This window comes from Phaethon aethereus (assembly GCF_964289735.1).
Source record: "Phaethon aethereus genome assembly, chromosome: 1".
Lineage (NCBI taxonomy): Eukaryota > Metazoa > Chordata > Aves > Phaethontiformes > Phaethontidae > Phaethon > Phaethon aethereus.
The window spans coordinates 134,422,298-134,448,199 of NC_138575.1; the positions used below are offsets into that span (position 1 = coordinate 134,422,298).

Below are 25,902 nucleotides of genomic sequence, written 5' to 3' on the forward strand. Positions count from 1 at the left end.
TGGGTTGTTATTTGGTTTGTGAAGACCGTGCTGAGGGACTGTTTCAGGAGAACTACATGCCTCGACTCTCAGCCAGCCACTGGACGTTGCTGTATTTAAGCCGTAACAATAGCACTGACTGTGCTCAGTCATGTGTGTCAGGCTGTCACCCGTGTCGTGTTCAGTTGTCACGTGCAAAGCCCAGGAAATTGTAATTGAAGCTACTCCCCCTCCAAACTTCTTTCTTAAAAACAACTACGGAAGGAGCAGAGTGAACCAGTGTGTGGTAGAAATGAAAAATTGGTGTATGTATTCTTTTTAATTTTACTTATCTTTATTACTGTAGTCTTTGCCCCTTGTCACACCAGCTCTGGCAACTGGTCTTTGTTCACTGAAATTTTCTGTGAAGGCTTGATTTGATTGAGCGCTTTATCGACCTTCTGCCTCACTACCTCATTTTTTTGTTAGTGAAGAACATACAGCTGAGAAAGATAGTCTTAAAAATTAATGATAGTGAAGTCATGGGAATTAATGATGCAATTAATGGAGTAGTTGGGATGCAGGAAAATACTCAGTGTGCTGATTTTCAGACAGTGCTGGTTTTCAACACCATCAGAATTTGTCTTTCTGTACATTTTCCAAAGGAGGATATAAAAAGGCTTTGCATGCATTCGTGCTTTAGCTGTCATAAACCAAGCAGGTAAATAAGTAGAAATACTTTTTTAATTTCCTAGAAGGGAAGTAGTGGGTTTTTTGCTTCCTCGATATTATGCCATAGATCAGTTGCATAGAGAAGAATAGATCCCAGATTCAATTTCTAATGTTAACTCGGTACCCTCTTTTCCTTACAAATGTGTAAAATTTAAATTTGCATTCCCTCAGCGTATTTCAAATTTCACTCAGTGATTTAGCTAATAATCCTATGTGGATGAGGATGCCCAGCTGGACACTATAAGCTTTACATCCTGACATGTTCAAATGAATTTCGTATTTCACTTGTGTGAGTTTGGGAAAGAAAGATGGGACCTCACTTCTGTTGCGAAGTTGTGAGCAGCCACAGTGTGCGATCAGTGTGAGATCATCTTTGTCTCTCCCTTTTGTTTTGTTACCCTTTGATACAGAAAGAACTGGTGCTTCTTAATAGCTGGAATTTCAGGTAGTAACGTTTGTTCTTTATTCCTTCTGCTGCGGTTAGAACCCAGTTACGGGGCTGCTTTCAGCCGGTACGGACCATAAAGATGCTTGGGTACGGGACAACATCTACAGCATCCTGGCTGTGTGGGGGCTGGGGATGGCTTATCGGAAGAACGCGGACCGGGATGAAGATAAGGCCAAAGCATACGAGCTCGAGCAGGTATGTCAAAGTTCAGCATAAACCAGTTATGCTGTTTGTTTTTGTCAGACGGTCGTGGTTTTGAATGGTGCATTCGCATTGCTGCTGCGTCTAGAACAAGAACACGTGCCTTGTTCCTATGACGGCGGCATCCAGGCAGTGTGTGCTGTGCAGCGTTCCTGGCTGCCTTCCGGCAAGCAGGATTTGGAGAACCGGGTGGCAGAGGGGCCAACATCTGAATTAAAATATAAGCAAACAAAAACATGTAGGAGTCAAACTTTCATCAGTTGGCTAATCATTGAAAATGAGACTTCTGAGAGATTTTATGCCCAGACTTACAAGCCTCTGATTAAACCTTGAGATCCCTCATGAGGTATATTATGGAGGAGAAAATCAAGCCTAGGTCCCTGGGATCCCAGGGTAGCAATTTTTCTGCTAGACCATTCCTCCCGTAAGGAGAAGCATGCCAATTAAAGTACCAATCTTTGAAATGTGCGCTTTTGTCATCTCATGGAAGTCGTACACGGTGTATAGACATGTTTGTTCAAACCAGACAAGGTAACAATCTCCAAACGGATAAGACTCGTGCTGGAGAATTGGAAGGGGAGGTAACTCTCACAATTAATTTCTATAATCTGCAGCTGGGGAAGTGGATATTAGAAATGAGAGTGTAGAGGTGGCTTGAATGGGAAACGAGGGAGTGTTGGTGTTAGTGTCCTGCTGTTGTTTTGAAGGCATGGAGTAAATTTTATGCTGATGTGTACTGCTCAAATCAGGGAGATCTGTGGTGACAGAATAACCTTGACTCAGTTTGCATGATCATATTTTGAGGATATAATAATTTTGGGATAAAAAGATGTGGTTGATTTCTTCATTTAAGGCAAAATCTCGCACTTTTCTTTGTATGCACTAAAGGCCCTTTCTTAGTCATCTGCTTTGTGTTGTACAGAGTAAAGAGCAAAAGCAGCTCCACAGGTTCTCCAATCATGTCAACGTCTTGCAGTCACTTACCAGTGTTTTCTGGATCTGTCACTCTAGAAGTCATCATCATCATCATTATTATTCTTACAAGACATAGCATTCCTCTTACTTCCTTAGCTGGATAAAAGGACCACAGAGAGTTGTTCCACTGGTTAGAGAAGGCGTTTGGGAAAAGACTTGCTCTCCTGTATAGGGATGTGAGAATAAAAATCAACCAGTATATTAAAAAAAGGCATGTAAAGCATTTCAGGCACATACGCATGTTTTTTACCTTTGTCAGGACGTTAGTAGGCGGCGTGAACTTTTTCTCTTTTGCATGTTGTTTGTAACAGCCGATGAGGCTGGCCATGTGAGGGTGTCACGGGTCTGTTTTGTTCCCGCAGAACGTCGTGAAGCTGATGCGAGGACTCTTACAGTGCATGATGAGACAGGTAATGTTGTAGATATGAGTTTAATTAGTACATGTTGTAGTGTTGTAATTGCAAAACATTTAATCCGAAGCATGTATTTCTTGTGTCTTTTCTGTAGAATGATTTTTTTTGCATGTGAGTAGATGGTCATGTGGGGGGTCTTTTTAAAACTCTTGAGCAAACCTCTGCTCTTACTCACACCTTTTTGAGATTGTACTTGTAGAAAATCACAGTTTTGCCTTTGCAAACTGATTTTCACCAAGATGCATACCTGTAACTAAGATCTGAACTCAACAAGGTAATTTAATCTTATTCTTTCCCAAAGAGATGTGGATTTAGCTGGAGATTAAGGTAAGAGTTGTGTTTAAGCACTCTGATCAATCAAAACACACTGAGATAACAGGTATTAAGTGAAGTGTATTAAGTAAAGAAGGTATTAAGTAAAGCGAGGTAACAGGAATTAAGACCTCAAGTTTCTCCTCACCTAAGGAAAGTTGTTCATTCTGAAATAGTTTGGAGAATTTCTTCTGAAATGTTTCATATTTGAGATTTGTGGTGTTTTTTAGGTAGAAAAGGTAGAGAAGTTCAAACGCACACAGAGTACCAAAGACTGCCTACATGCCAAGTATAACTCTGCAACTTGTGCGACGGTGGTTGGAGATGACCAGTGGGGGCATCTACAAGTAGATGCAACTTCCCTTTACCTGCTCTTCTTGGCACAGATGACTGCATCGGGTAAACAGAAGATATTTTAGCCTTGAGTATTGTTGCACTCTTTTTCTATTCTAGCTTTCATTTAAAAAGGAAAAAAAAAGTTGTAACTAGCTTCAAAGACCTTTGCATAATTATTACACAGAAGAAAGTAATATTTCTCTGGAGAAGAAATGTGAGTTAGGATTTAGTGTTTATAGCAACTGGCATTCCCTTAATGTTTATTGGCATACAAATACATGAGATACTCAGAGTCATGTCAGAGAAGAGTTTTGTGTTTGAAGAGTTTGTTTGGTGTCCTAATGGACAACCAGGTTTCTTCAGTGAGTGGCGACATTGAGTCAGGTGCCACTAGCGCCGTCTGTGTTCCTCTTCTTGCTGGCGCTCTGTTATTTTGTGCTTTTCTCAACTGTACTGCTCCTGCGAGGATAAGGCTTTGTTTCCTTACATGTTTTTCTGTCCTCAGAGCCCCTTGCAATTGAACCCTGCAGAGCAGCTGCCTGGTGGTCCCTTGATAGAGCACTAAGTGGGCGGAGGGGTGAGGAGCTGTGGGAGTTGGGATGCACTGCTCTCAAGAGCCAGAGCTGGCTCAGAGGTCTCTGCTTTGCACCCACTGTGTCTGAATACCACCTTCCCAGGGCTGGTTTTTGTTTGGTCTTTGAAACAGTATGTATTGGTGGCATTTGACGTATGTTATCAGCAGCAAGTATTGAGGCTCGCTGCTTGATCTTTTTGAATCAGCATGAGTTTTTCCATTGACTTCAGTGGGCAGTAGTTGGTAGCAAATAAACAAAAGCATGAAACTCACTGAAGAGCAAATATTTCAGTTCTGATACAGTCTACTTACTCCATTCCTTCTTTCCATCAGGGTTACGTATTATCTTCACCCTTGATGAAGTTACCTTTATTCAGAATCTTGTTTTTTACATAGAAGCTGCCTACAAAGTTGCTGTAAGTAGTTGTTTAGATGTAAATCGCCTGAACACTGCTCAGATGTGGGTGGAAAATTATTTATTGGTGGAGAAGGAAAATAAGGACTTCTTTTTCCATGAGAAGATAACAGAACCTGTCAGTTCTTTACGTTGTGAGGAGCATCTTTGGAGATGGTGGGAGGGCCATGGAGGATTTACTGCTGCCTGGGTGAGGTATACTTGCTCTGTCATGGTAATAGGGTTTTTTTATTGATAATTAATAATATTTCCTGATGTCTCATTAAAATCTTATGGGCCTTTCTAAAAAGAGCAAAGTGTTAAGAAACAGTTTGGAAAGTGGCGAGTTGCAGGGACACAGGGGGAAGCATAAAGGGCATTCGGTGTTCTGTGAAGACAGTGATTCATGACTGTAGATCTGGTCCTGCTGGGGTGTATTTTTATGTGCTGCTCTTCAAACAGCTCTTTGGAGACTTGGAGCCTTTTTTTTTTTTGAGGCAAATAAACTAATTTCATGCAGGGGTCTGGTTTTGCTGAGGGGTAAGGGGGGAAAACATTGTTTTTGTATACAATCATGCCAATTTTTTCTTCATGATGTTGTTGCAGGATTATGGAATTTGGGAACGTGGTGATAAGACAAACCAGGGCATCCCTGAACTGAACGCGAGCTCCGTAGGGATGGCCAAAGTGAGAATGTCTTCCTGAAACCTCCTTCGTGGCTGTTCTGTCATGCTGAAGGGCTCTGACAAACCTCATAGCTTCCTTTGCGTAGTCTGCTTGGCCACTGCGATAGTTAACTGAGTGTATAAGAATTTTTGTTTGGGTGTGAGTGAGTATGTTTCAGTGTAAAATCCTTGTGATAACGGCTTTCATTGAAGGACTTCAGCACAGTTGTTCCGGGGATTGCAAGAAGGGTACCAGATTAATTGAGCAATGAACCTGATAGATTCAGTGAGGTGCAGTCTCGTAAAGTGGCCTCAGGGTTTCTGTCCTTCTTTCTTAATTCTCCAGCCCCAGTATTATATGTGAAGTTTTCATGGTAAGGTTAAGTCAGATGTGAATAATTTCTTAGACTGTTATTCTGCTGTTTTCCAGAATTTACAAGTAATTTACAGAGAAATATGAGTAAAGACATCCTTAAAAGAAAGTGGATAATTTTGGTTCCCCCATAGCACGAGGTCATGGAGATGCTAAATGAAGCTCAGAAGGCCATAAATGTAAATGTGTACTTGATGGCTACTTTTTTACATGGTGTCTGGGGGACTGACAGAAGCCAAGTATCATTAAGGTCAAAGATGTAGTTGCATTTCAGCAGGATTTATTAGTTACCAAGATCTGGTGTGGCTGCAAGAGGGAGAAGCTGCTGGTCTTGGCCACAGTTCATTTGCATAGCGATGGGGCAAGTTCCATGGGGTAGGTTATTCCTTTAGCTGTCCAGTATGAGATTTTTTGTGCTGAACAGTCTGGCATGGGTTGCTGTGGTCTCTGCACGACTTCTGGGCGCGCTGATGTCAGGGCGATCTGCAGGACTCGCTGCACAGCTTTGCTTCTCTGTGGCTCTGAGTTCAATAAAAGTGCTGTTCGGGGTGGGGACGGGGGTGCACGCTGGAGGCCCTGCTGCAGAGGGTGAGGTAGATGCTGTTTTTTTAAATCTGCCTCAAGAATTCTTCCTCTCAACATTTCTCTCCCGTATCTGCTTTGTGTGGTTACCCGTGGCAGCAGTACCGCGCAGAGCGCGTGCCTTTGAGTAGATCTTGGAGCCTTCTCTGCATCATTAAGACTGCCCATGGTCCCGGCTCTCAGTTCCTCAGTGGGGCTTTCTGCTGCTAGCAGGAATGTCTATCTGCTGCTCCAGCACCTGGCTAGAGAGAGGGGCTCTGCAGAGCCCGTTATCCCGTGTTTGTGTTGGAAGAAGAAAAATACCCTTGCCCCTCTGCAGAGAATTAAGGCAAGCTGTGCTGTGCGATCCTTCCTTTGTCAGAGATTGACATTACTGTAAAGCTGCAGGAAAAACTGGGCATGGACCATCATTCAGTGCTACCTGTGAATATGCATTTCAGGGGACGGCTCTGCTGTCCTGGCTCTGGCTGTCCGCTGCTTGCTCTCCCTGCCGCGTTCCCTGCGCAGTGCCGCACGCCCCGCTTCTTCAGAGTCAGGTTTTGTATCCCGCCAGGTTAAAGCAGGAGTGCCCAAATGGAGTCGGTGGTTGGGCTACTAATGTCTTCACGAGGCAGATGCACTATGGTCAAGAGGTGCGAGGTGTGGTGATTCACCAGTTGACGTGGAGCATGCCGTGCCTTGGTTGGCTGTGGAGAGAGCGGGCGACTCCTTTCTCTCTCCCTTGGGAGCTGATAGTATCAGAGAGATGGTGATGCTCTCTTCTCTGGGCACTGGCATCTGCTGATTCTGGGGCACCTTGAACAAGCCTTCCTCTTTGAACAGCCCTTCAGGCAGGAGGAGTGAAAGGCCACTGAATGTGGGGGTTATTTTGGACTATAGTACAGGAGAAGCATTTATTACTAAGTACTTTAGATATTATCGGTGGAAGCCCTGCTCTCCATTGCTTTGCATGGCCCTTAGTTGTAAGAGGGGTCACCAGCACATCAGTCCTTTATCCTACTAGTGGAAAGAGAAGAATACTTACTTTTTCTAAAATAATTGGCGTGATTTCCTTTAAAGATGAAAAATGTCTGTGAAGAAAACTTTTGTCTTGTATAATTTCCTTCAAAGGATAAGCGCAGATGCTAGGGTGTATACTTGGCTTAAAAGGTATTTAATAGTTTTGGGTTGTTGTTTGGGTTTTTTTGAAGGCTGCTTTGGAAGCAATTGATGAACTAGATCTTTTTGGAGCTCATGGAGGACACAAATCAGTGATTCATGTTCTTCCTGATGAAGTAGAACATTGTCAGGTAAAAAATAGTCTTCTGTTTCCTTTGCTAGGGGAAAACCCAACACCTTCTCCCTTTTGTTTTTTAATGAAAAGTTGATTAACGGAACCAAGAACTTGAACATAGTAAGGATGGCTTCAGACTATGCTATTCCCCCGGTTTCTGGTAGATGATGTGAAAGTGAGTGGTGCGAAGTGTTCTTGTACTAACTCAGTCAAAAATAATTACGCAGCGAGTTCTCTGTCAGTTTGCAAATAGTATAGTCTATTCCATTTGCACTTGACATAGTCTTTTGAAGTAGGTAAATTGTTTAACATCCCTCTTTTCTGTTCCTGTTTTGCTTAGTCTATTCTATACTCTATGTTGCCAAGGGCATCCACATCAAAGGAGATAGATGCTGGCCTTCTCTCCATTATTTCTTACCCGGCTTTTGCAGTGGAGGATCTAAACCTTGTTAATGTGACCAAGAGTGAAATCATATCCAAACTGCAGGTAAGGATTTCCTTTATTTTTTTTTTTCCAGAGGGAAAGAGAAGCAGAACCTTCCATTCTTAACCAAAAATCCTAATTAAACAAGGGTTGCCAGACGTGGTCCATCTGTGTGTGGGAGAGAGGCTTAGAGGCCTCAGCATATACTTTTGTGCTGATATTAGTCTGTGGGGAAGAACAGTATGTGAAGTTTTCTATAATTTTGTTTTTACAGGGCCGCTATGGCTGCTGTCGCTTTCTCCGAGATGGTTACAAGACACCCAGAGAGGTAGTTCTGGTGTATATTTTCAGTAGACGTTAGGAAGAATTTTATCTCTGGTTTTACAGACATTTTTTATCTTACTTACATGAAGGAGTGAAATTCTGTATCACTGTTAAGACATCTTAGTGGATTTGGAGGTAATCCAGGTATCCACCCTAGTAATAACACATATTTGAAGGAGACTCAGGGTTTGAAAACCAATTATTAAGGACAGAACTTAATTCATAATTCTGTAAGGAATGAACCCTTAGATATACTTACAGTGCCTAAGGGGAAGCAGTGTTTCTGAGGCATCCCAAAATATCTCTGAACTAAGGCAGAGCCAAGATTATTTGGGTGACACCTAAATTCTGAGACTGGGAGAGGCTGATTTGTCTGGGGAACGATCAAATGAGTTTGAGACTGAATGGGAAAAAGAAGTCAAGAGGCTGCATGGAAACTATTTCTGGTGTTTTTATTGGTTTCACGGTTTTAATTACATGTATAAAACAGGCTACCATTATGATTGAAATATGAGTGACTAATTTAGCACTGTGACTAAATGAGTATGATTGAATTTCTAGGATCCAAGCAGGCTGCACTATGATCCTGCTGAGCTCAAGCTCTTTGAGAATATTGAATGTGAGTGGCCAGTGTTCTGGACATACTTCCTAATCGATGGAGTATTTAATGAGGACAAAATTCAGGTAAGGAAAGAAGAAATTACTTTCAATGGAAATGCAAAGCGATTTTACCCACAGTATTTTGTAGCTTTGCTCCATGTTTGTTTTGGGTATCACTTGGATAGCCCATCAGCAAGATGGGAGTAGTCTTCAGCCAATCTCACCTTCCTAGGGAGTTTGTGATATGGTAGAGGCTGCAGTGTTGTGCACACGGGGGCTTCATTGCCCTCTGTCTACCAGGTGGAGTAGCTCTGTTAGCAGACATGGTCAAATTGAGCTAAGCGTGGTTTATTTTGTCTTTTTGCCAACCTTGGTGCCCCTTTTCCAATTACTGCAGGATGAGACCAGCTTCTTTTTCCTCCAGTTTCTGTGGCTTAGCTGCTGAGAACAAGATGCGTAGTACCTTGAGTCCTTTCATACATTCAGGGAGATTTGGGGTTGGCTATTTCATTTTCACTAATTTCATTTTTCAAGTTAATTGATGATTCCCTAAGTTACTTCATGCCTTCACTGTGTCAAGCATCCAGTGGTCGGGGTGGCACTCTAAAGGTTATAGTGGCACCTGGAGAGTATTGGTGAATTACAGAGCAACAAGCAGCCAGGACTACATGTATTCATACCAAGACTTCTGTAGATTGGTGGCTTGAAGGGAGTCAAAAAGATACGTGATTTAAAATTGACTAGTACATAGAGGGACAGGAGATGGCTAAACATAACCCCTTAAAAATAAAATGGCATCAGAAGCAAGGTGGGGCATTTCAGACCAAAAACACCCTTTTTCTGTACCAGATGTTGTAAATCAAGTGAAATACTTACTGACACTAGAAATGTAAGTTGCTTTCCCGAACACGGTAAAAATAGTCTGGTGGAGGGAGAAATGACATTATGTCATGAGGGGTAAAAACTCAGTGTTTCCTGAAACTTCAGTCGTGTATAAAACACCACAAAGCGGTCTCTAGAATTTAGTTGGATGATCTGGGACGGTATGTACCTGGTTGCCTTTATGGTGTGCAGGTGGGCTGTGCTAGGGCATGCTCAGACCAGGCAATTGCTCCTGGTTCCCACAGTTTAAGCATAGCTGGTGAGTCACTGAGGCGCTCAAGTGAGTGTCTAGTCTTCCCCAGTTACTGCTGCAAATAAGTGGTTGCAATGGCAGCAATTCTTAGGAAAAATAAGCACCCTGAGGAGTTAAAAAGAGTGGAGAAGGATACTGAAAATATCAGCGTACCATAATATGAACCAGTGGTGCCTTACCTTGTGTGTTCCACTGTCCTCAGAAAGGTATAGCAGAAATAAGATTTCAGGGGCAGGTGCTGGTAGCACTTGAAAACAGCTTCCCTGTAAGTAAAAAGTTGGAATGGGAATGGGATAGTTAAGAAATGGAACAAAATAAAGGATCTGGTAAAAAGAATATTACATGTTCTTTGTTTTGTGTCAGTCTGGTATTCCTGTTCATAATATCTTGTCTAGCAATGCAAGAACAAGAGGATTTTCCGTTCAGTTAACTTAGGTATTTTTAAACAGTTTAAATCTCTTCTAAGTTTTCGATAGGGCAAATTTTTAAGCGATTCAGTTAAGAGAAACTGATTTCCCAATCCTGCAAAGCAGAATGCAGAAAATTGTAGACAAATGTGCATGGTAGAAAGCTAAAAATTTATGGACCTTACACTTTTATGGAGATTGGCAGTCCTGACATCCATGTTACTGCATTGTCCTCCATTCCAAATTTCATGTAGGATTTGTTCCAGTGACTTCTTTATTGGAATTTTCTAGAAGTTTTGTACTGGAGTAGTGTTTATAGATTAAAGAGGGGTGTTCATGTTTCTGAGGTTGACAATATTGAGATGCTGGAACAGTCTCCAAGAATTTGAACCCTGATCTTCCATCAGCAAGTCATAATCCCCCCCGCTATTTTTTTAAAATGAACTTTAGAAAGTACTAAAACTTTACTGTTTCTGTTTTGCTGACTGTAATGTGAATTCTCACGCTCTTTTAAAAATACTTTCAGGTACAAGAGTATAGAGAGGCTCTGGAAGGAATACTTATTAGAGAGAAGAATGGAATAGTGCTGATGCCTGAACTGTATGCAGTCCCTCCTGAAAAGGTATTGTGAAAATGCAAAGTAGAGATATCAAGATGAACGTCGGTTTTATAGTTTTCCTGTAGCTGATAAATCTAAACCAACAATAAAAAAAGACTACTACACATTATTTAAAAGTTATGAGACCTCTCAGAGCTCCTGCTGAGAAATGGTAACCTTTAGACTTACAAATGGTCACATTTTTCACGTGGGAATCTGAGTGCCTGTGGAAATATTAGAGCAGGTCTAAAGTTTTAAATCCTCATAGCAAGACATATATTTAATAAGTGCTGATGCTGACTTAGGAACTGAAGCTCAAAGAAGAAATAAAGCCTAGACTGTCCTGCCTGTCTAGTCAATTGATTGATTGATTGTGCTTTTTCTTTTTCAGAGCTTGTGTGTGGGAGAAACAGGTTTCAGACGGATTAGGGTTTGGGCTGGGTTTTTTTCTTTTCTTTTCTCTTTTATCTTCTCTCTTTTCCCTCTTTCCCCCTTTCCCCTCCTTTCCCCTCCTTTCCCCTCCTTTCCCCTCCTTTCCCCTCCTTTCCTTTTCCTTTCCTTTTCCTTTCCTTTTCCTTTCCTTTTCCTTTCCTTTTCCTTTCCTTTTCCTTTCCTTTTCCTTTCCTTTTCCTTTTCCTTTCCTTTTCCTTTCCTTTTCCTTTCCTTTTCCTTTCCTTTTCCTTTCCTTTTCCTTTCCTTTTCCTTTCCTTTTCCTTTCCTTTTCCTTTCCTTTTCCTTTCCTTTTCCTTTCCTTTTCCTTTCCTTTTCCTTTCCTCCCATCTTTGCTATTACTGTTTACCTGATTCTCCCATTGTGACAGAGAAATTCAGACAAGCTTATGTGCACTTCCATGGTATTTGCCTTTGTATCCCTTCCCACCAGCTTCTTTTCCTGCTCCAGACATCTCAGCCCTCAGTCACTAAGGGTGTGGAGCCTCCTGGATTGGTCTGAGTTTGGGCAGGGAGCATTGACACCTGATGTCTTGCTCGCAGATCTGAGGTGGAAACTCTGATTTGCCTGCCTAGTGGGAACAAGTGTGTGAGGGTTCAGAGCCTTCTTCTGAATGTTTATACGATTATGATCTGATGAACATGCCAAATAAACAGGGTAGATTTTGGCTGTCATTTATAAATTTTAAAATGGCTGTAGTAAAGATGTTATCTAGGAGGGTTTTTCCCCTGTCCTCAATAGATGTATATACTGCAAAACCAAGACAGTTTTTCTTTTTTTAAATTAATAAGACTCTGCTCTTAATTTTTCCATTGACCTTTCTTGCTAACACAGGAAAGGTGGAATAGCCTTCATTTTTGGAAAGCACCTTTACTTCAGGAAGCTAGGTAGGCATCAGTGAAGTTCAAGTGTTGTCTTGCAAGGGGTGGGAAAGCAGATGCACAATTACCTACAAGCTGCCCAGAGGGAAGGCAGCAAAGGCATGGTGAGAAGAAAGGGGAAGTGCTAACACCAAAGCTGTAATTGCATACAGAGTCCCCATTCAACCTCCAGCTTCAACGGGTGGGGTGGCGGACAAAAAGTAAGCATAGTTCTTGTCCCAGAAAATGTTCAGCAAAACCAAGAGATCTGGATGTCAGTAGTAATGGCAGGTTAGAAAGGGTAGGTGATAGACCATATTTTTTCAAATACTTCCATGTTATTGATTGTTCTTCAGAACTTTAGGGTAATTTTTCTTGCTTATGCATTTATTTTCAGGTCAACGAGGAGTATGAAAATCCTCACTCAGTGGATCGTATCCCATTGGGAAAATTGCCTCATCTTTGGGGCCAGTCGTTGTATGTCCTTAGCTGCCTGTTAGCAGAGGTAATTGTTTTTTGTGTAGCAGGTGAGCTTGTATTTCATTTTGTTTTGAGATGGTGGGCTTTAAGTACAATTTGGTTGATAGGTAGGGGACAATACGTTTTCCAGTAGAAACATGTACATGAACCATGGAGGGGTGACTGTGAGCTTTCTGGAGCTTTCTTTTTTTTTGTATATAGATATGCAATTGTCTGTTTCCAGTCAAGCTGAATAAGTTGTCAGATGGACTGGCTACATGGTTAGGCTAGAGGAATATCCCCAGACTGCCTTGGTTGCCCTAGAGCTAGGATTTTGCACTGTTTCAGCTCCACTAGACTATGTCTTACTCTGTGGCGTAAGATGCCTACACAGTTGTTCCATATTAGCCATGGAGTTGTTAAAGGAACCACTGAACATCTCTGTGGGGCTGCAAAAAAATCACTGGCCTGGCAGAATTGCATCAGTTGCTGCAACTCTAAAATGGGAAATCTGAACTTGCAGATTGTGTCAGTCATAAGCATTTTCTTGTTCCAAAAAAACCTGCAGCCATTGTTTTTGCTGAATGTATTACTTACTGGACAGGGTAGAGAAACCAGGCTTTAAGTCCTGCTCTCCTGATAAAATATGAAAATTGGTTAAGATTTCTTCTAGATGTTATGAGACGCCTTTCACTTAATTTTTGTTTGTTTCCTTTCTTTTTTCTTTCTTTTGCATTTATTCTAGGGATTTCTTGCTGCAGGTGAAATTGATCCCTTAAACAGGAGATTTTCCACCGGATTTAAACCTGATGTTGTGGTACAAGGTGAGGGAGTTTTTTAAACATTCTGGATGAATTGGCTCGTGATGGTGAAGTCCCTACATACAACAGAGAAGACAGACATGTTGAAAAACAATGTGGATTTTTGCATGGGACATGGATGCTTTGGTGTTACTGTGAGAAGGGGAGAGGGGTTGTTTTCCTAGCTGCCATTTTCCTGGAGGGAAGATCAGTTTTAACAAACTTTTAAAAAATGTGTATTAATATTTTAAGACTGGTCAGGGACTGGAGAGTGGCAAACTTAATCTTGTCATGAAAAGGGAAGTCTTGGTGGATTCTAGCAAGAAAGGGCAGGAGACCAGTCAGTTTAGTTAGGTTTCTGTGCAGCCCCTTTTTGGAGGAACCAGAGAGCAATGAGTGGGGACGTTCTCTGTACACAGAGGTGAGGCAGCCAGACTTACAGCTATCCTTCGGCTACTGCAGGGGAGTGTCTTCTTTTGTCAATGTGGGAACAGCCAAAACCAGAAAATCAAGCAGAGGGCAAACACCAGCTGAAAAGAGTTAAAGACTTTTCAAGGGCCTGTACCGCTCTAGAAGAGCAACCAGCAAGTTTATCAGGAGCAGCCTTTCCCAATGATACTGTTATGTGGGCAGGTGCCTGTTTACCCCCTGTTGGTGTCTCATGGAGGTGGCGTTTTGCTGTTCCGAAGTGCTTAATTTCTAGTAGAGCTATGAGTGCTTGCTTGTTTTTAGCATTCTTTGACAAGTATTTGTAATGCAAAGAAGAATACTGAATAATTAGCCCCAAACCAATAAGCCAGCTAACATGGGCAAAACCTCAAACAGGACAAGAGGTTGGGTCAAGGCCTGGATTGTAAGTTCCTCTGATTTTGGGACTTTTTTTTCCTACCTCTGCCATTTTATGGCCTCTGTAATATGTGTTGCTATACAGGTAATGGCATTTGTTCCCCATTGACTTGGCTGTGTTGTTACAGTGTGCTGTATTAAAACAATGAAGATTTTTAAGTTGCGTTTCCCCTTGTTTTACGGGAGAAAAGCACCATCTGCTGAAAGAGACTGCATGATCCAAACTAGTGGTACTGAAAGAAATCAGAAGAAACTTATAAAGCCCCAAAGAACCTGGTCTAACCTTAGAGCTGACCCTTCTTTGAGGGGGAGGTTGGAGTAGAGACCTCGTGAGGACTCTTCCAACTTGAATTACTGTGTGGTCCAAAGTGGACAAGAATAGCAAGACATGAAGCAAAGAGCCACAAGCTGGCTGACACCCTCTTACAATCCCTTACAATCTCACAGGCTCATAAATTAAGAAAGAAGTGAGGCCTTTGTGCATTTTTAGTCAACTGTGCGGTAGTTGAGAGGTGACAGTAGAGACAGGTTAAAAGAGGAGAACTTTGGTTCTTACTAGTGGTTTTGTTTTCTGTCACGCAGTAACTGTTTTGGCAGAATCTAATCAAATTAAGAGTCTCTTGCAAGACCATGGCATAAATGTTCAGAGCATTACTGATATCCATCCGCTCAGAGTACAGCCAGCTCGCATCCTGAGTAACCTCTACACCATGCTGGGTAGGTATTTCAACATGGAAGCCTCTTTTTACTGCTCTGCAAGGTATTTTTTAAGGGTGGTGTTTTGTTTTTTGTTTTTCTTCCTTCACACTCTCAATTTCTTTGATTTAATTTCTTTTATTTAAATCAATTTCTTTGATGTAAAAAAAAAGCATTGGTGCGAAGAAGCTTAACAAAATTGTAACTTCAGTCTTAAACAAGAAACTGCAACAGGAAAAAAAAATTGCCTCATTAGAAAAGGTGACCAAAATACAGGTTTTCCTGTACCCTAGGAGTTAGGCAAGAACTGACTCTTCCTGTCCTGCAGCAGCTACTTCCACAGAACAACTAGCTTTAGTAAAGGGGTTTTTTGTTATTTTGGTCGCTTTTGTTGTCTGTCAAGTTTTTTTGTTTTAAGAAAAGAAGTTTTTTGGAAGCATCCAAAGTAACGGGGCCTTTAAATGAAGTCTTAGAGAGTGTGCCCTTTACATGGAGAAAGGAAATTGCATGTACTGCTTTTGGGAAAGAATTTGTCTTTTCATCACAAAGAACTTTTAACAAATGAAACATTTGCAGTGTTTTGCTGAAGCTAACATTTATTTCATAATAATTCATAATAGCTTTCTTTCACTAGTGGGGGTGAGTAGGATCATTTGACACATTGGTGTATTGTTTTTAGCAGTGTCTTCTTTGGGAATATTCACAGTGGTATTTTTTCAGGCGCGTGTTGTTTGGCTCATATTCCTTGTCAGACCAAGTCAAGTCAGCTCCTGGCTGCTGGAGCAAAGGGTGGATCATTCACTAATAAGCCCTACTGAGAAAAATGGAGCTTATTGCCTGGTGAAAAGAAATAAAATCTGTCTTTGTATTTGGATGTACTTTTTATTTGGATTTAGCCTTCTGTAGGCAAGAGTTTTTCAGGTTCTACACTGAAAGCACTACAATTTCTGGTGTATGTTGAAGGCCTTGTTTTTGAAAGGGCATACCTCCTGTCCTTGTCGGGGAGCTTTGTATGCTGAGCAATGACTATAATTAAATAACCCAATTCCATGGTCAGTGAAGCCAAAATTTTTATTTTTAGTCAGGCCTTTGAAGAACTCTAGCTATTATATTGGTGGTTGCTACAAAACAGGCCAGTCTGTAGCATCTCTTTTATCTGTCTTCTGCCTTGCTCATACAAATGAAGTAGATCTCCTTGTCTAAAATGATTGTTGTGGAAAACCACACAGGACATGTTAGGTGAGACTTTATTTTCTTTGTCTTTTCTTTACAGGCCGGAACAAGAACATGAAATTAAGTGGACGGCCACACCGACACATTGGAGTGTTAGGCACTTCCAAGCTGTATGTGATAAGAAATCAGATATTTGCTTTTACTCCTCAGGTGAGCATGTAAAGCTGGCAGGGAAATCACTGCTTACTTAATGGCTAATCATTAGTGAATCACTTTGCTTTTATGTGCTGTCACTCTGCTTTAGGTAGAGCAGGGCTGATAAAGCAGATGCGCTTTGCTTTGTGTGGTTTTTAAGAGCGTTGGATAATCAGCATGGTAGGAGTGCTGATAAATCTCTCTTCTATCATACAGAGTCTGGCTTCTTTGGTTCTGGCTTAGGAGAACACAGCAAATCAATGGTACAAAATTGTTACTGATCTCTGCCCAAACCAACATTCTAGGTAATGAAATAGTTTCTCCAGAAATAGATCACTTACTACATCTTTTTAATGATTGCTTTGATGGAAAATTTAGTTTCACATAAGTGTGCCCAGTACTATAACTCCCAAGAGACTGAGATGTAGTCTTTTCATTATATTGTTGAAAGGCTCAGTAGTGCTGAGAACGGGATGTTCTGTCTGTCTTTTATGTTTAGAGCCTTTTTCAATGTAGCTGGAAGTTTGGATCCTCCCAGAATTAATAGCTCTTATTTATACATTTAATGAAATATGACACACTTATTCCTGTAGACTTATACTAGCAGTTGGTACTAGAAAGCCAAGGGGTCACCTACTCTAAACATGTGCAACTGGAGCAGGATAAAGAATGCTCACACCCTCCCTAAATAGATGTTTGGCTAATGCAGTCTTTAAATTCCAGCGGAAGACATTCAGTGGACTCCATAGGTGGTTTCTGCAGTGCTTCATGATGTCCAAACAACATCAGATTTACTGCAAATAATGTGGGTCCCTTCCCATTCTTCCCCATGTCAACTGACCACAAGCAGCTTTGTAACATACTGTTTATTTGTTGTGTTGTTCCCCCACACCAATTTTCACTTTTTGCAAATTAGGGAAAATTCCTTAGATTCATTATTTTTTCCAAAATGTCTCTTTGTCCACATCTTACTATGTAAGGAGGACCCAATATTCCAGCTGAAATCTTGCCATGTTTCAAGTATGGACATACTTGTTAATGTATTCCAAAATGGCATTTATCTTTTCGTCAGCAACACACTGACAGTTCCTGCTTATTTCATGTTTGATTAAAACCTCCATAACATTTTCTGTTGTACTTTGTAGCCAGGCATTTCTCCTTGACTTTTTTTGGGAGGGGGGCGGGGAAGAGGGCAGGGTGTGGAATTAATCTTTAATTTCACCTTCCTAAGGTTAGCTGTTAACTCATCTGTGTTGATCTTGAGTAATGTCCACAAATTTTGTGGTTTTGTAGTTTGTATTTCATCCTGTTCTCTAATTAAAACATTGATTAGGTGTGGGGCTGAGGCTGACCCCATTTAGATACCCTCTATGTAGAAAAAACGGTTAATAACTGCCTTTTGAGAACAATTTTTCAAGCAGTTCTGCCTCCTCGGATGTTTTTTCTTCAGCTCACTAGTGAGAAAATTTGCAAAAGTTGAGAGGTGTCAGCCACTTTCTTGCACCTACCATCTAGTTGCTCCCAAAGAAGGAAACTGGACTGGTTTGCTGAGGTTGGTTTTTGAGATGACTGGCCATCTTGCTTTTTGCAATTATCTTAGCAGTCTCAAATTGACTTTGTTTTCCTGTGCTTTCAGGCACTGAAATTGGCTTGGCTGGTCTATGTTATCCCAGGTCGTCCTTTCTAAAGATGGGCAGTGTGTTTGCTTGTCTCTGGATTTCTGGGACTTGTTCTTCCCGAGTTATCAAAATGTAATTGGGAGTGGCTCAGGGATTGTTTTGGCTAGTTCCTTAAGTTCTGTGCATTAATTTCTCTGGACTTTGCCAGCTTGAATTTATGTGCTCTTTAACCTTTTCTTCCCGTACTCAGGCTGGACTCCTATCACTTTGTGAAAAGTAATATTACAGATCATAATTCACTACTTTTCTTCTGTCAGTAAAACCAGCATCGAATCCTTCAGCTTGTCTGCATCCTCTATTTCTACCTCCGTCCTTTCTTTATTAACAGGCCTACAGTTTCTGTGTTTTCCTGTTACTTCTGATGTGTTTACAGGATGTTTTCTCCTTGACCATTATGTGTCTTATTAATTAATGTTTATTTTACATCCCAGCCTCCTTTTTCCGCCCCTCCCCAAGGCTTATGTGCTTCCTTAATTTTTGTTGTGGTTGCTTTGACATGCTTTCCATTGTTTGTCCAGCTTTTTTGGTTTCCAGCTCCTGAAGTAGCCATAATAGTCTCTTACTGTGGTTCTTGGCTTTCCTCTGTAGCGGGAACAGCCTACTTTACGATTGTACATTTAATGTACCTTTTTTTCCCCAGTAACTGCAACTTTTCTGTATTCTTCTTGACTTTCCGATTGTTCCCAAGAGACATACAGTTACTAGTTCCCAGTCCCCAGCGTGCACTTAAGGCTATTTATGGGTTTCTTTTGCTATTGTTATTTTTTTCTTCCACATACAGAGTATTTCTGTCTCCCAAATCATAGGTTACTGTAATTCATCATTGGGAAGATTGTTTCATGGGTGTGATTCTCTACTTTTTGTATGGCTTCTTTCATGGTCAGCCTACAAGTGAGAGAAAGTGGACTCTGCAGAAGCATGGATTTCTTCTTCACCATCGCAGGCCTTCTTAGGTTAATTCATGCAGTCTGTATTGCAGTCAAGAATAGCTCATGCCTTTTGTGAATGATTTAAGAGAGGAAATGGAAAAAAATAAGCGGAGCACTAACAGCTACTCATGCCATATTTCTCTGTCCTCTAGTTTACAGACCAGCATCACTTCTATCTGGCTCTAGACAATCAGATGATTGTGGAGATGCTCAAGACAGAGCTAGCTTACCTCACTTCTTGTTGGAGGATGACAGGGAGGCCAACACTGACGTTTCCCATCACCCACACAATGCTTGGTAAACTCAAATTTCTCTGTTTCAAGCAGAGTAGATTACTGCAGGAGAGTAGGATGGAAATTAGTTTGAGAGGAGACAGGTGGCATGACTGTTTCAACATCTGAGTTTTAACATGAAAAATAGTTTAACTTTCTCAAGTGTATGCTGAATTTGGATGACATGGTAATATTTCATTTTGGCTTTACTCCCCCTTTATATCCTTGCATGTCTTCATCATCTCCATACTATTTCTGTCCAAAGAAATTTGATAGAAATCGCTTTGGAACTTGTTTTGGGGTTGGTTTGTGTTTGCTTGTTTATTTGGGGTTTTTCGAATAAGCTAGTTGATAGCAGTTGTGGGTTCTGTTTTAAATTTGCCTGATTTACATTGTAGAGAACACCCCGTAACACACTTTATTTGGACATGATAGTTTAAGAATGTGTTGGTAAGCTTCAACTCTTCCATTATTCTTTTTAGTTGATGATGGTACTGACATTCATCCAGCAGTTCTTGCTACCATAAGAAAATTAGAGGATGGGTATTTTGGAGGTGCAAGGTAATGTCAGAACCCCAAAATGATTCTTTCCATGATTTTATTATTAAATCCTACACAAGCCTCAGTTTTGAACTTGTGATAGTGCACAGACTTTGTACTGGAACTCTGCAGAGGGAAGTTTCAGCTTTAGTTATTATGTGGCAATCAGATGGTAGCTGGTCCTCAGATGCAGTGGTAAAGATCTATCTCCCAAGAGGTGTGCCATCTCTGACTGCCACTAATGGATAAGGAAAAACAAATGTCAAACCATTGTAAATACAAAAACTCAGTCTTGGCTGGGCTTCTGTTTTTAAGTAGTAATTATCTTTCACAGTTATTATACATGTTTTAAACATGAATTACATGTAGTACTTTTAAGCCTATGTGTTCCATTCATCTACATACAAAAGCAATTTAATATGATGCCACAATACCTCCCTATTCTCTTTCTGCTTGCTCTCTCTCAGTATCTTCTTCTGACAATCAGATGTGCTTTCTGTTTTTTAGCAGCACTGCAGTTCTGTGAAAAGATACTGCTGTTCATGGGAACTTCCCAGCCCCTGTTTCTCATGCAAAGACCTTGGAGTTTAGGTCTTTGTTCAGGGTCTCTCTTCATATAAACATACAACACCCTGCATAATTAGGCACTGAGTTAGGTCTGTAGGTGTTACCGTAACACAGCTGAGCTCAATGAGTAGCTAGAGCAGTAAGTACCTGCAACTATTGTTTTGCATTTGTTTTTCTCAGTATCAGTTATCTGCTGCTTTGTAGTTACCAAAGGTGAATTTGACAGTAGGTCTCATAAATTTTGGAGGAGTTTTGAAAGCTCAGTGAGCATTAATCAGTACCGAAATTGTGGATGTTAATGCTTTTTGGCATGCATTCCTGTTTGCAGGGTGAAGATCGGCAAGCTATCAGAATTTCTTACCACCTCTTTTCATACATATCTGAGCTTCCTGGATCCAGACTGCGACGTGAAACTGTTTGATGACCCTAATGAAGGCCGTAATAGTCCTGACAGTGAATATGGAAGCTATCCAGCAGACTTCTGTGAAAAAGGTAGTTCTCTTTCACTTAAATTTTTTTTCTGTCAAGTTCTACCAGCAAGGCCTGGGTTTATTTGCAGTGCAGAATCTATTTTGTGCACAGTTGATAGTCATTCCGGTTTCTCATGCATCAGTCCGAGAACATTACATGCATGACTGACTTAATTTGGAGAAGGTGTTTGTGCATATTCTTCCCACCTTTCTAGTGTGGTGTTGACCAGTAACTGCTGCAGGAAAGCTGAGTCTGAAGAGTCAGCAGATGGGGGGCGGGTGGGGTGCATGGAAGAAGCTAGAGAGAGGAAGAGACTGTGAGGAGTCGTAGACAAGAGTTTGTGAAGAGCCAATCTGTGGACTACCAGCAAGATAAAAACCCTTTTGCTTCCTTTCAAAGGGAAAAACAACTTCTTAATATAACTGTTTTCAAAGTGTCAAAAACTGATGACATTTTTTTTCTTTCTGATTTCTGCAGCTTAAAAATATCTTGCTTATGATATTCTTGCATTTTTGTGTGCCCTGCTCTAAAAGCAAGAAGAGAGTGGTGTGATTGAAAAAGAAAGAGCTGATAAATTATGTTTTTACCTTTACTAAACCTTTTCTTTTATGTATGTCACACTAGAAAGCCAGGATGAGCTAGATCAATATATAAATGACATCCTGCAGAGTACAGCACTGAAGTCATACCTGCCTCCAACTTCAAAGACTGCAAATCAACCACCTGTGTTCAGTGCAAACCATTCCACAAAAGAGATACTCTCAATAATGGCCAAGACAAAGGGCTTGGAGGTTCCAGGTATTTCTCCCTATTTAGTGGTAATAATAGAAAGCCTGTTTTGTGTGCTAATAGGGGTAAGTTCAAGTATTTCAAAATTCTGCAACTTGAAAAGAACTAGTGGCACAAGTATGTTACAGTTTCAAGAAATAAGAATGAATCTGAAGTTGTTCCTGTAGTGTTCCCACAGTATCCCATGTCTTGGTGTATGCATAGGTAATGTGCTATGAAATGTAACATTTAGTTAAAGTTAATGTTATTCAACTTCTCAGTTGAATAGAATTTTTGAACCTGAGTCAGTGAATTCATCTTTTTTGTCTTTGTATAAACAAAGGCAGACAAAATGTACTTTCTTATTTTAATAAAGTTGTGGTGAAATGAAATGTTTCAATACCAGAGGAACGTAAGTATGCACATGTATTTAACAAATTTGTAAGAACAAATATGAGTAGAGAGGGAGGACAGTATTACTAATTATGATATGTTTCTAATAGACTGATTGGAGGCTTTACACCAAAATACTGCTTTGACTGAATCTGTAAATAGTTCCAGCAAATGCAGTGATTTATATGTAGGTATGTAGTATTCAGTGCCATGGTTAAGGGAAGGCTTCCCTTAACTTCAGTGTATATTAAAAACTTTCAAGCTTTTTTGTTAGTCTTTTCTCCCATCTTTCATATGCCTCATCATCTGATCCTCTATTAAATTCAACTTATGAAATTAACTAACAGAACATTAGCCTTTATCACTTTATTTATGTAACCATTTAGACCATTTTTGCCACATACTTCCTGTTAAAATGTTTAAAATGCTTAGCAGGGTCTGGCCACTGGGCTATAGGCATGGGCTGTCGTAGAGGTATCAGTTGAGCATATAGCACCCTGAGCCTTTGACATGCTGATCTCAGAAGCGCTTGGATGAAGCCTGCAAGGAGATAAGGTTCAGAGCGTGAGCTTGTCTCCCAGTTCCACGCACAGCATCTCAGAAGTGTTGCCTCTATATTTTGACTTACAGGCTTATTTCTGTTGTTTTTACCTAGTATAGTTGCTTCATGGTAGGTGTTTTCAGTTTTCATGTTACTGAAATGGACTGGTTTTTTTCTGGTTGCTTTGCATTCCAGCTGTGTCTGTGTCTCTTCCCACTAAAGTTCTGAACACACACCGGAAGTCTCTGAATCTTGTTGATAATCCCCATTTCTTTGAGACAAAGGTAAGCTATGGGAATTTTTATGCTGCTTGTGTTTTTAGGACCTAATACTGTAGCCTTTCCTGTGTTTCCCAGACAAACCCTGTGCTAGTTCTCATTTTTCTTCACAGACAAACCATTCTGCCTGAGGCACCAGATAGCTACTCCCTTGTTTTGGAATTTATTTTTTGGTTGGGTGAAGTTTTTTTGGTTAAATAGACATTATCAAGTGGAAAATATTTAATTGTGTGTGCCAAACAGAAAATAATACAAGTGCTTAAATAAAATATAGGTGCTTATTTTTAAAGGCCAAAGGTTAAGTCATCATTTTTAGTTCTAACTGAATACTCGAAGGACAGGATGTTCATGGCCTTTAGAGATGTTCTTCAAGAAATGTTACTTATAGTAATGTCTAGGCAGGAGGGGAGTGTGCGGAAGGACAGGTGTCCTTAAGGCACCAGCCAGATCCCACTACAAGGCATGAAGATGGGTTTGTGCTGGGCACTTGTTTTGTCTTCGTACATGTGACCAGCTGCTGCGAATGGCTTCAGGAGGTTGTATCCAGCCTCCAGAGGGATTCTGCTCTACAGGCTCTGTTTGTGGAAATGCTATTTTAGGACCATATCACTTGCTGAATAGCGTATTAAACAAAACTCTTAATCCAAGAACTCAGCAGGGGATTGCATCATCTGATTAGTTAAAATGTTAGTTTCATAAGCTGGGAAAATTTATGATGGCAACATCTGCATTCATAAAACACCACACATTTACAGGTGGAGAGATGGAACTCAAAAAGCTTTAAATATTTCAACTAACAAAAGGTAGCGTCCATCTGCTTTTCTCTTCCGAAGTAACAGTATGTAACAGGAAAAAGCATGCAAATAATTTGATTTCCTTCTTTTACAAAATATTTTTTGTTTTGTCAAAAAAATTGTTTTCCTTGTTGACTGAATCAAAACTAGAGACACAGTTCCATTCTGGGTGTTGTTTCCAGACAAAGTCTGGAAACAGACAAGTCTGCTTTTTACGTCTGCAGTAGTCTGAGAAGAACTACATGCTGTGTCTGTATTTCAAGTGCAGAGTCATGTTGCTTGTGTGTTGTATTCTTTAATGGGAGGTTACAGTTTGAATTTGATCTACTACTTTTTCAAGACCATTTCTTTGATTTTTCATCTGTCTTTGTTATCAGGACTGTGAAAATGTTTTGCACTTACCTAAAGATGCTCATGGTGATTGGGATTGCAGGAAACTTGTTGAGCAGCTCAAGGAATGCCCAACGCTCCATGATCAAGCAGATATTTTATATATCTTGCATATACTAAAGTGAGTTATCTAAGTATAAACTTCAGCATGTTTATAGTTGGTCACAACTATCTGATTATTGCTGTGCAATTTCCACTGTTCAGGGTTGTGTTTTGAGGGGAGAGGTTAAAATAATATTTTGTGCTTTAACAGGCGTATTTTCAGTTTGCTTGATTACATAAATAATTTGGATGCAAAAAACACTTGTGCAGATTTCAGAGTTGACTGGCACACAACTGCGAATACATACAGGCTCCAAAGTTCACAAGTGAAATGCACAAATGCTTTACATCAGTGAACACACCTTGCTATATTTGTGTTACTGTTAAGTTCACAAAGATTTGGTGTGATTTTTATACACAAGAAGGGAAGTGGAGGGAAAGGTCATCTTTTCATTTTTTTAACTAAAAGCAAAATGCAGTTTTAATGAGTAGTCACTATTTTTCCCTCTCATCCCTCTGCATGCTTAAATGCATCACTGGCTAAAACTCGGTGCTCTCCAACATTCTTGGAAACAGTCTAACCTGAGTTGCTGGGGTTAGTAAACAACTGCTCATTAAATAGGTTTGATGGGAACAAAATGCAAATACAAACCGATTGAATCATCTTTTAGCATGCATTTATTGGGCTTTTTTTCCTGTGCAGGACAATACTGCTGGAATCTGGCAGGACATTAGCTTTGGGTGCAAAGACAAGCGTGTGTTAATTACAGATGGTCTTCCTTACTGCTACAGAGATGTATTTTTTTATTTATTTCAGTTGTTCTCCTGTGAGGACCTCTTCTTTGATCTTCTTGTTTTCCCAAGCAGAATGTTTAGCAACCTCAAGGAAATCCTGAAAAAATATTTTGTTGTTTAACTGCATGTAACACCCTTCATTTCCTGTTCTGGACGTGTTTCACTTGGGAGTCTCTGCTGGGCAGGCAGGTGGGCTTCTGGTGGAATCTGTTCCTCTAGGAGGAGTTGAAGGGTCATTCCGTGACGCTTCAAAACGTTGTCAACAAGAAGCCGTAATGCAGTGAGTTTCAAAACCAGGAGAGGAACAGAAATCTCCTTTGCTTTTTTAGTAATGGCGTAAGCAGCGTGGAAGCTTAGTTAATAGCTAAGAAAGAGGCAGGGCAAAAAAGCTTGTAGAGCCCCCCTGCCGCATCTGAAAAATGGGTGCAGTCTTCAGCAGTACTGAAGACATTGCTGAATTCTGCTCTGAAAAAGCATCACATGGAGCGTTCCTCCAGCAAACTGTCTGTGTGCATACTCAATTTAAAGCCTAGTGGGAAGTCCCTTGGGTAGTTGCTTTGAACTCACAGGGTGACGGCTAAGTGAGTGCTCAAGTTAGTGTGAAAGTTCCTGGTATCAAAAGGTTTTGTTTACATATAACCGATCTCTGGTGAAGACCTGCATGGCCTTTGTACTTCTTAAGTCTGGCACCAAAATGAGCAATTTGTTCCAAATCAGGCTGCTCATGGTGTGGTAAGGTTAAGCAGTGCAGCGTTTTATCTGGTGAAAGTTACCTTCTCTCTCTTTTCTGGCAGAGGCGCTGACTGGGACACAGAGCTGGATGGACAGTACGGTGTCACTGTTCATTGCCTACTCAACGAGCTCTACAGAAAGGCAGGCCTCAATCAAGAGTGGGGCTTGATCCGTTATATTTCTGGTATACTCAAAAAGAGAGTGGAAGTCCTGGCTGAGGTATGAAATATAAATAATGCTGGTTCAGTTTCCTGCCTGGAAACAAGAGATAAAGCTACCAGTTTGCCAGTGGGGCTTGTGCTTGCCTTCTTCTGGTCTTAAGTCATATGTAAACAATGATTGCTTTTCTGATCTAAAAGCTTGTTACGACATCTTTACCTTTCATCTGTACTGCGAACTGAGCTAATGTTGGCATGGACTGAGAATGTCACATTGTAAATGATTGTGAAGGCTTTGTGTCATCCCTGTTAATCAGAGAAGCTTATGTGCTTTGAAAACTGTAGTTGTC

The 25,902-nt window shown here is 40.7% G+C and overlaps 1 protein-coding gene across 2 annotated transcripts in view; it reads left to right on the forward strand.

Annotated features, from left to right (window-relative positions):
* PHKA2 (phosphorylase kinase regulatory subunit alpha 2) overlaps window positions 1-25,902 on the forward strand; it is a gene marked incomplete at both ends in the record, with an annotated part of 46,863 nt that overhangs the window by 3,946 nt on the left and 17,015 nt on the right. For both annotated transcript variants that reach the window (XM_081997279.1, XM_081997280.1), the window contains 21 exons: window positions 1,175-1,333; window positions 2,677-2,724; window positions 3,270-3,438; window positions 4,283-4,365; window positions 4,950-5,030; window positions 7,154-7,252; window positions 7,577-7,723; window positions 7,935-7,988; window positions 8,546-8,668; window positions 10,653-10,748; window positions 12,432-12,539; window positions 13,239-13,317; window positions 14,722-14,856; window positions 16,109-16,218; window positions 18,964-19,108; window positions 19,566-19,644; window positions 20,519-20,682; window positions 21,286-21,459; window positions 22,559-22,647; window positions 23,813-23,946; window positions 25,457-25,613. In XM_081997279.1, the coding sequence (XP_081853405.1) occupies window positions 1,175-1,333; window positions 2,677-2,724; window positions 3,270-3,438; window positions 4,283-4,365; window positions 4,950-5,030; window positions 7,154-7,252; window positions 7,577-7,723; window positions 7,935-7,988; window positions 8,546-8,668; window positions 10,653-10,748; window positions 12,432-12,539; window positions 13,239-13,317; window positions 14,722-14,856; window positions 16,109-16,218; window positions 18,964-19,108; window positions 19,566-19,644; window positions 20,519-20,682; window positions 21,286-21,459; window positions 22,559-22,647; window positions 23,813-23,946; window positions 25,457-25,613 (2,433 nt within the window). The remainder of the gene's footprint in view (window positions 1-1,174; window positions 1,334-2,676; window positions 2,725-3,269; window positions 3,439-4,282; window positions 4,366-4,949; window positions 5,031-7,153; window positions 7,253-7,576; window positions 7,724-7,934; window positions 7,989-8,545; window positions 8,669-10,652; window positions 10,749-12,431; window positions 12,540-13,238; window positions 13,318-14,721; window positions 14,857-16,108; window positions 16,219-18,963; window positions 19,109-19,565; window positions 19,645-20,518; window positions 20,683-21,285; window positions 21,460-22,558; window positions 22,648-23,812; window positions 23,947-25,456; window positions 25,614-25,902) is intronic.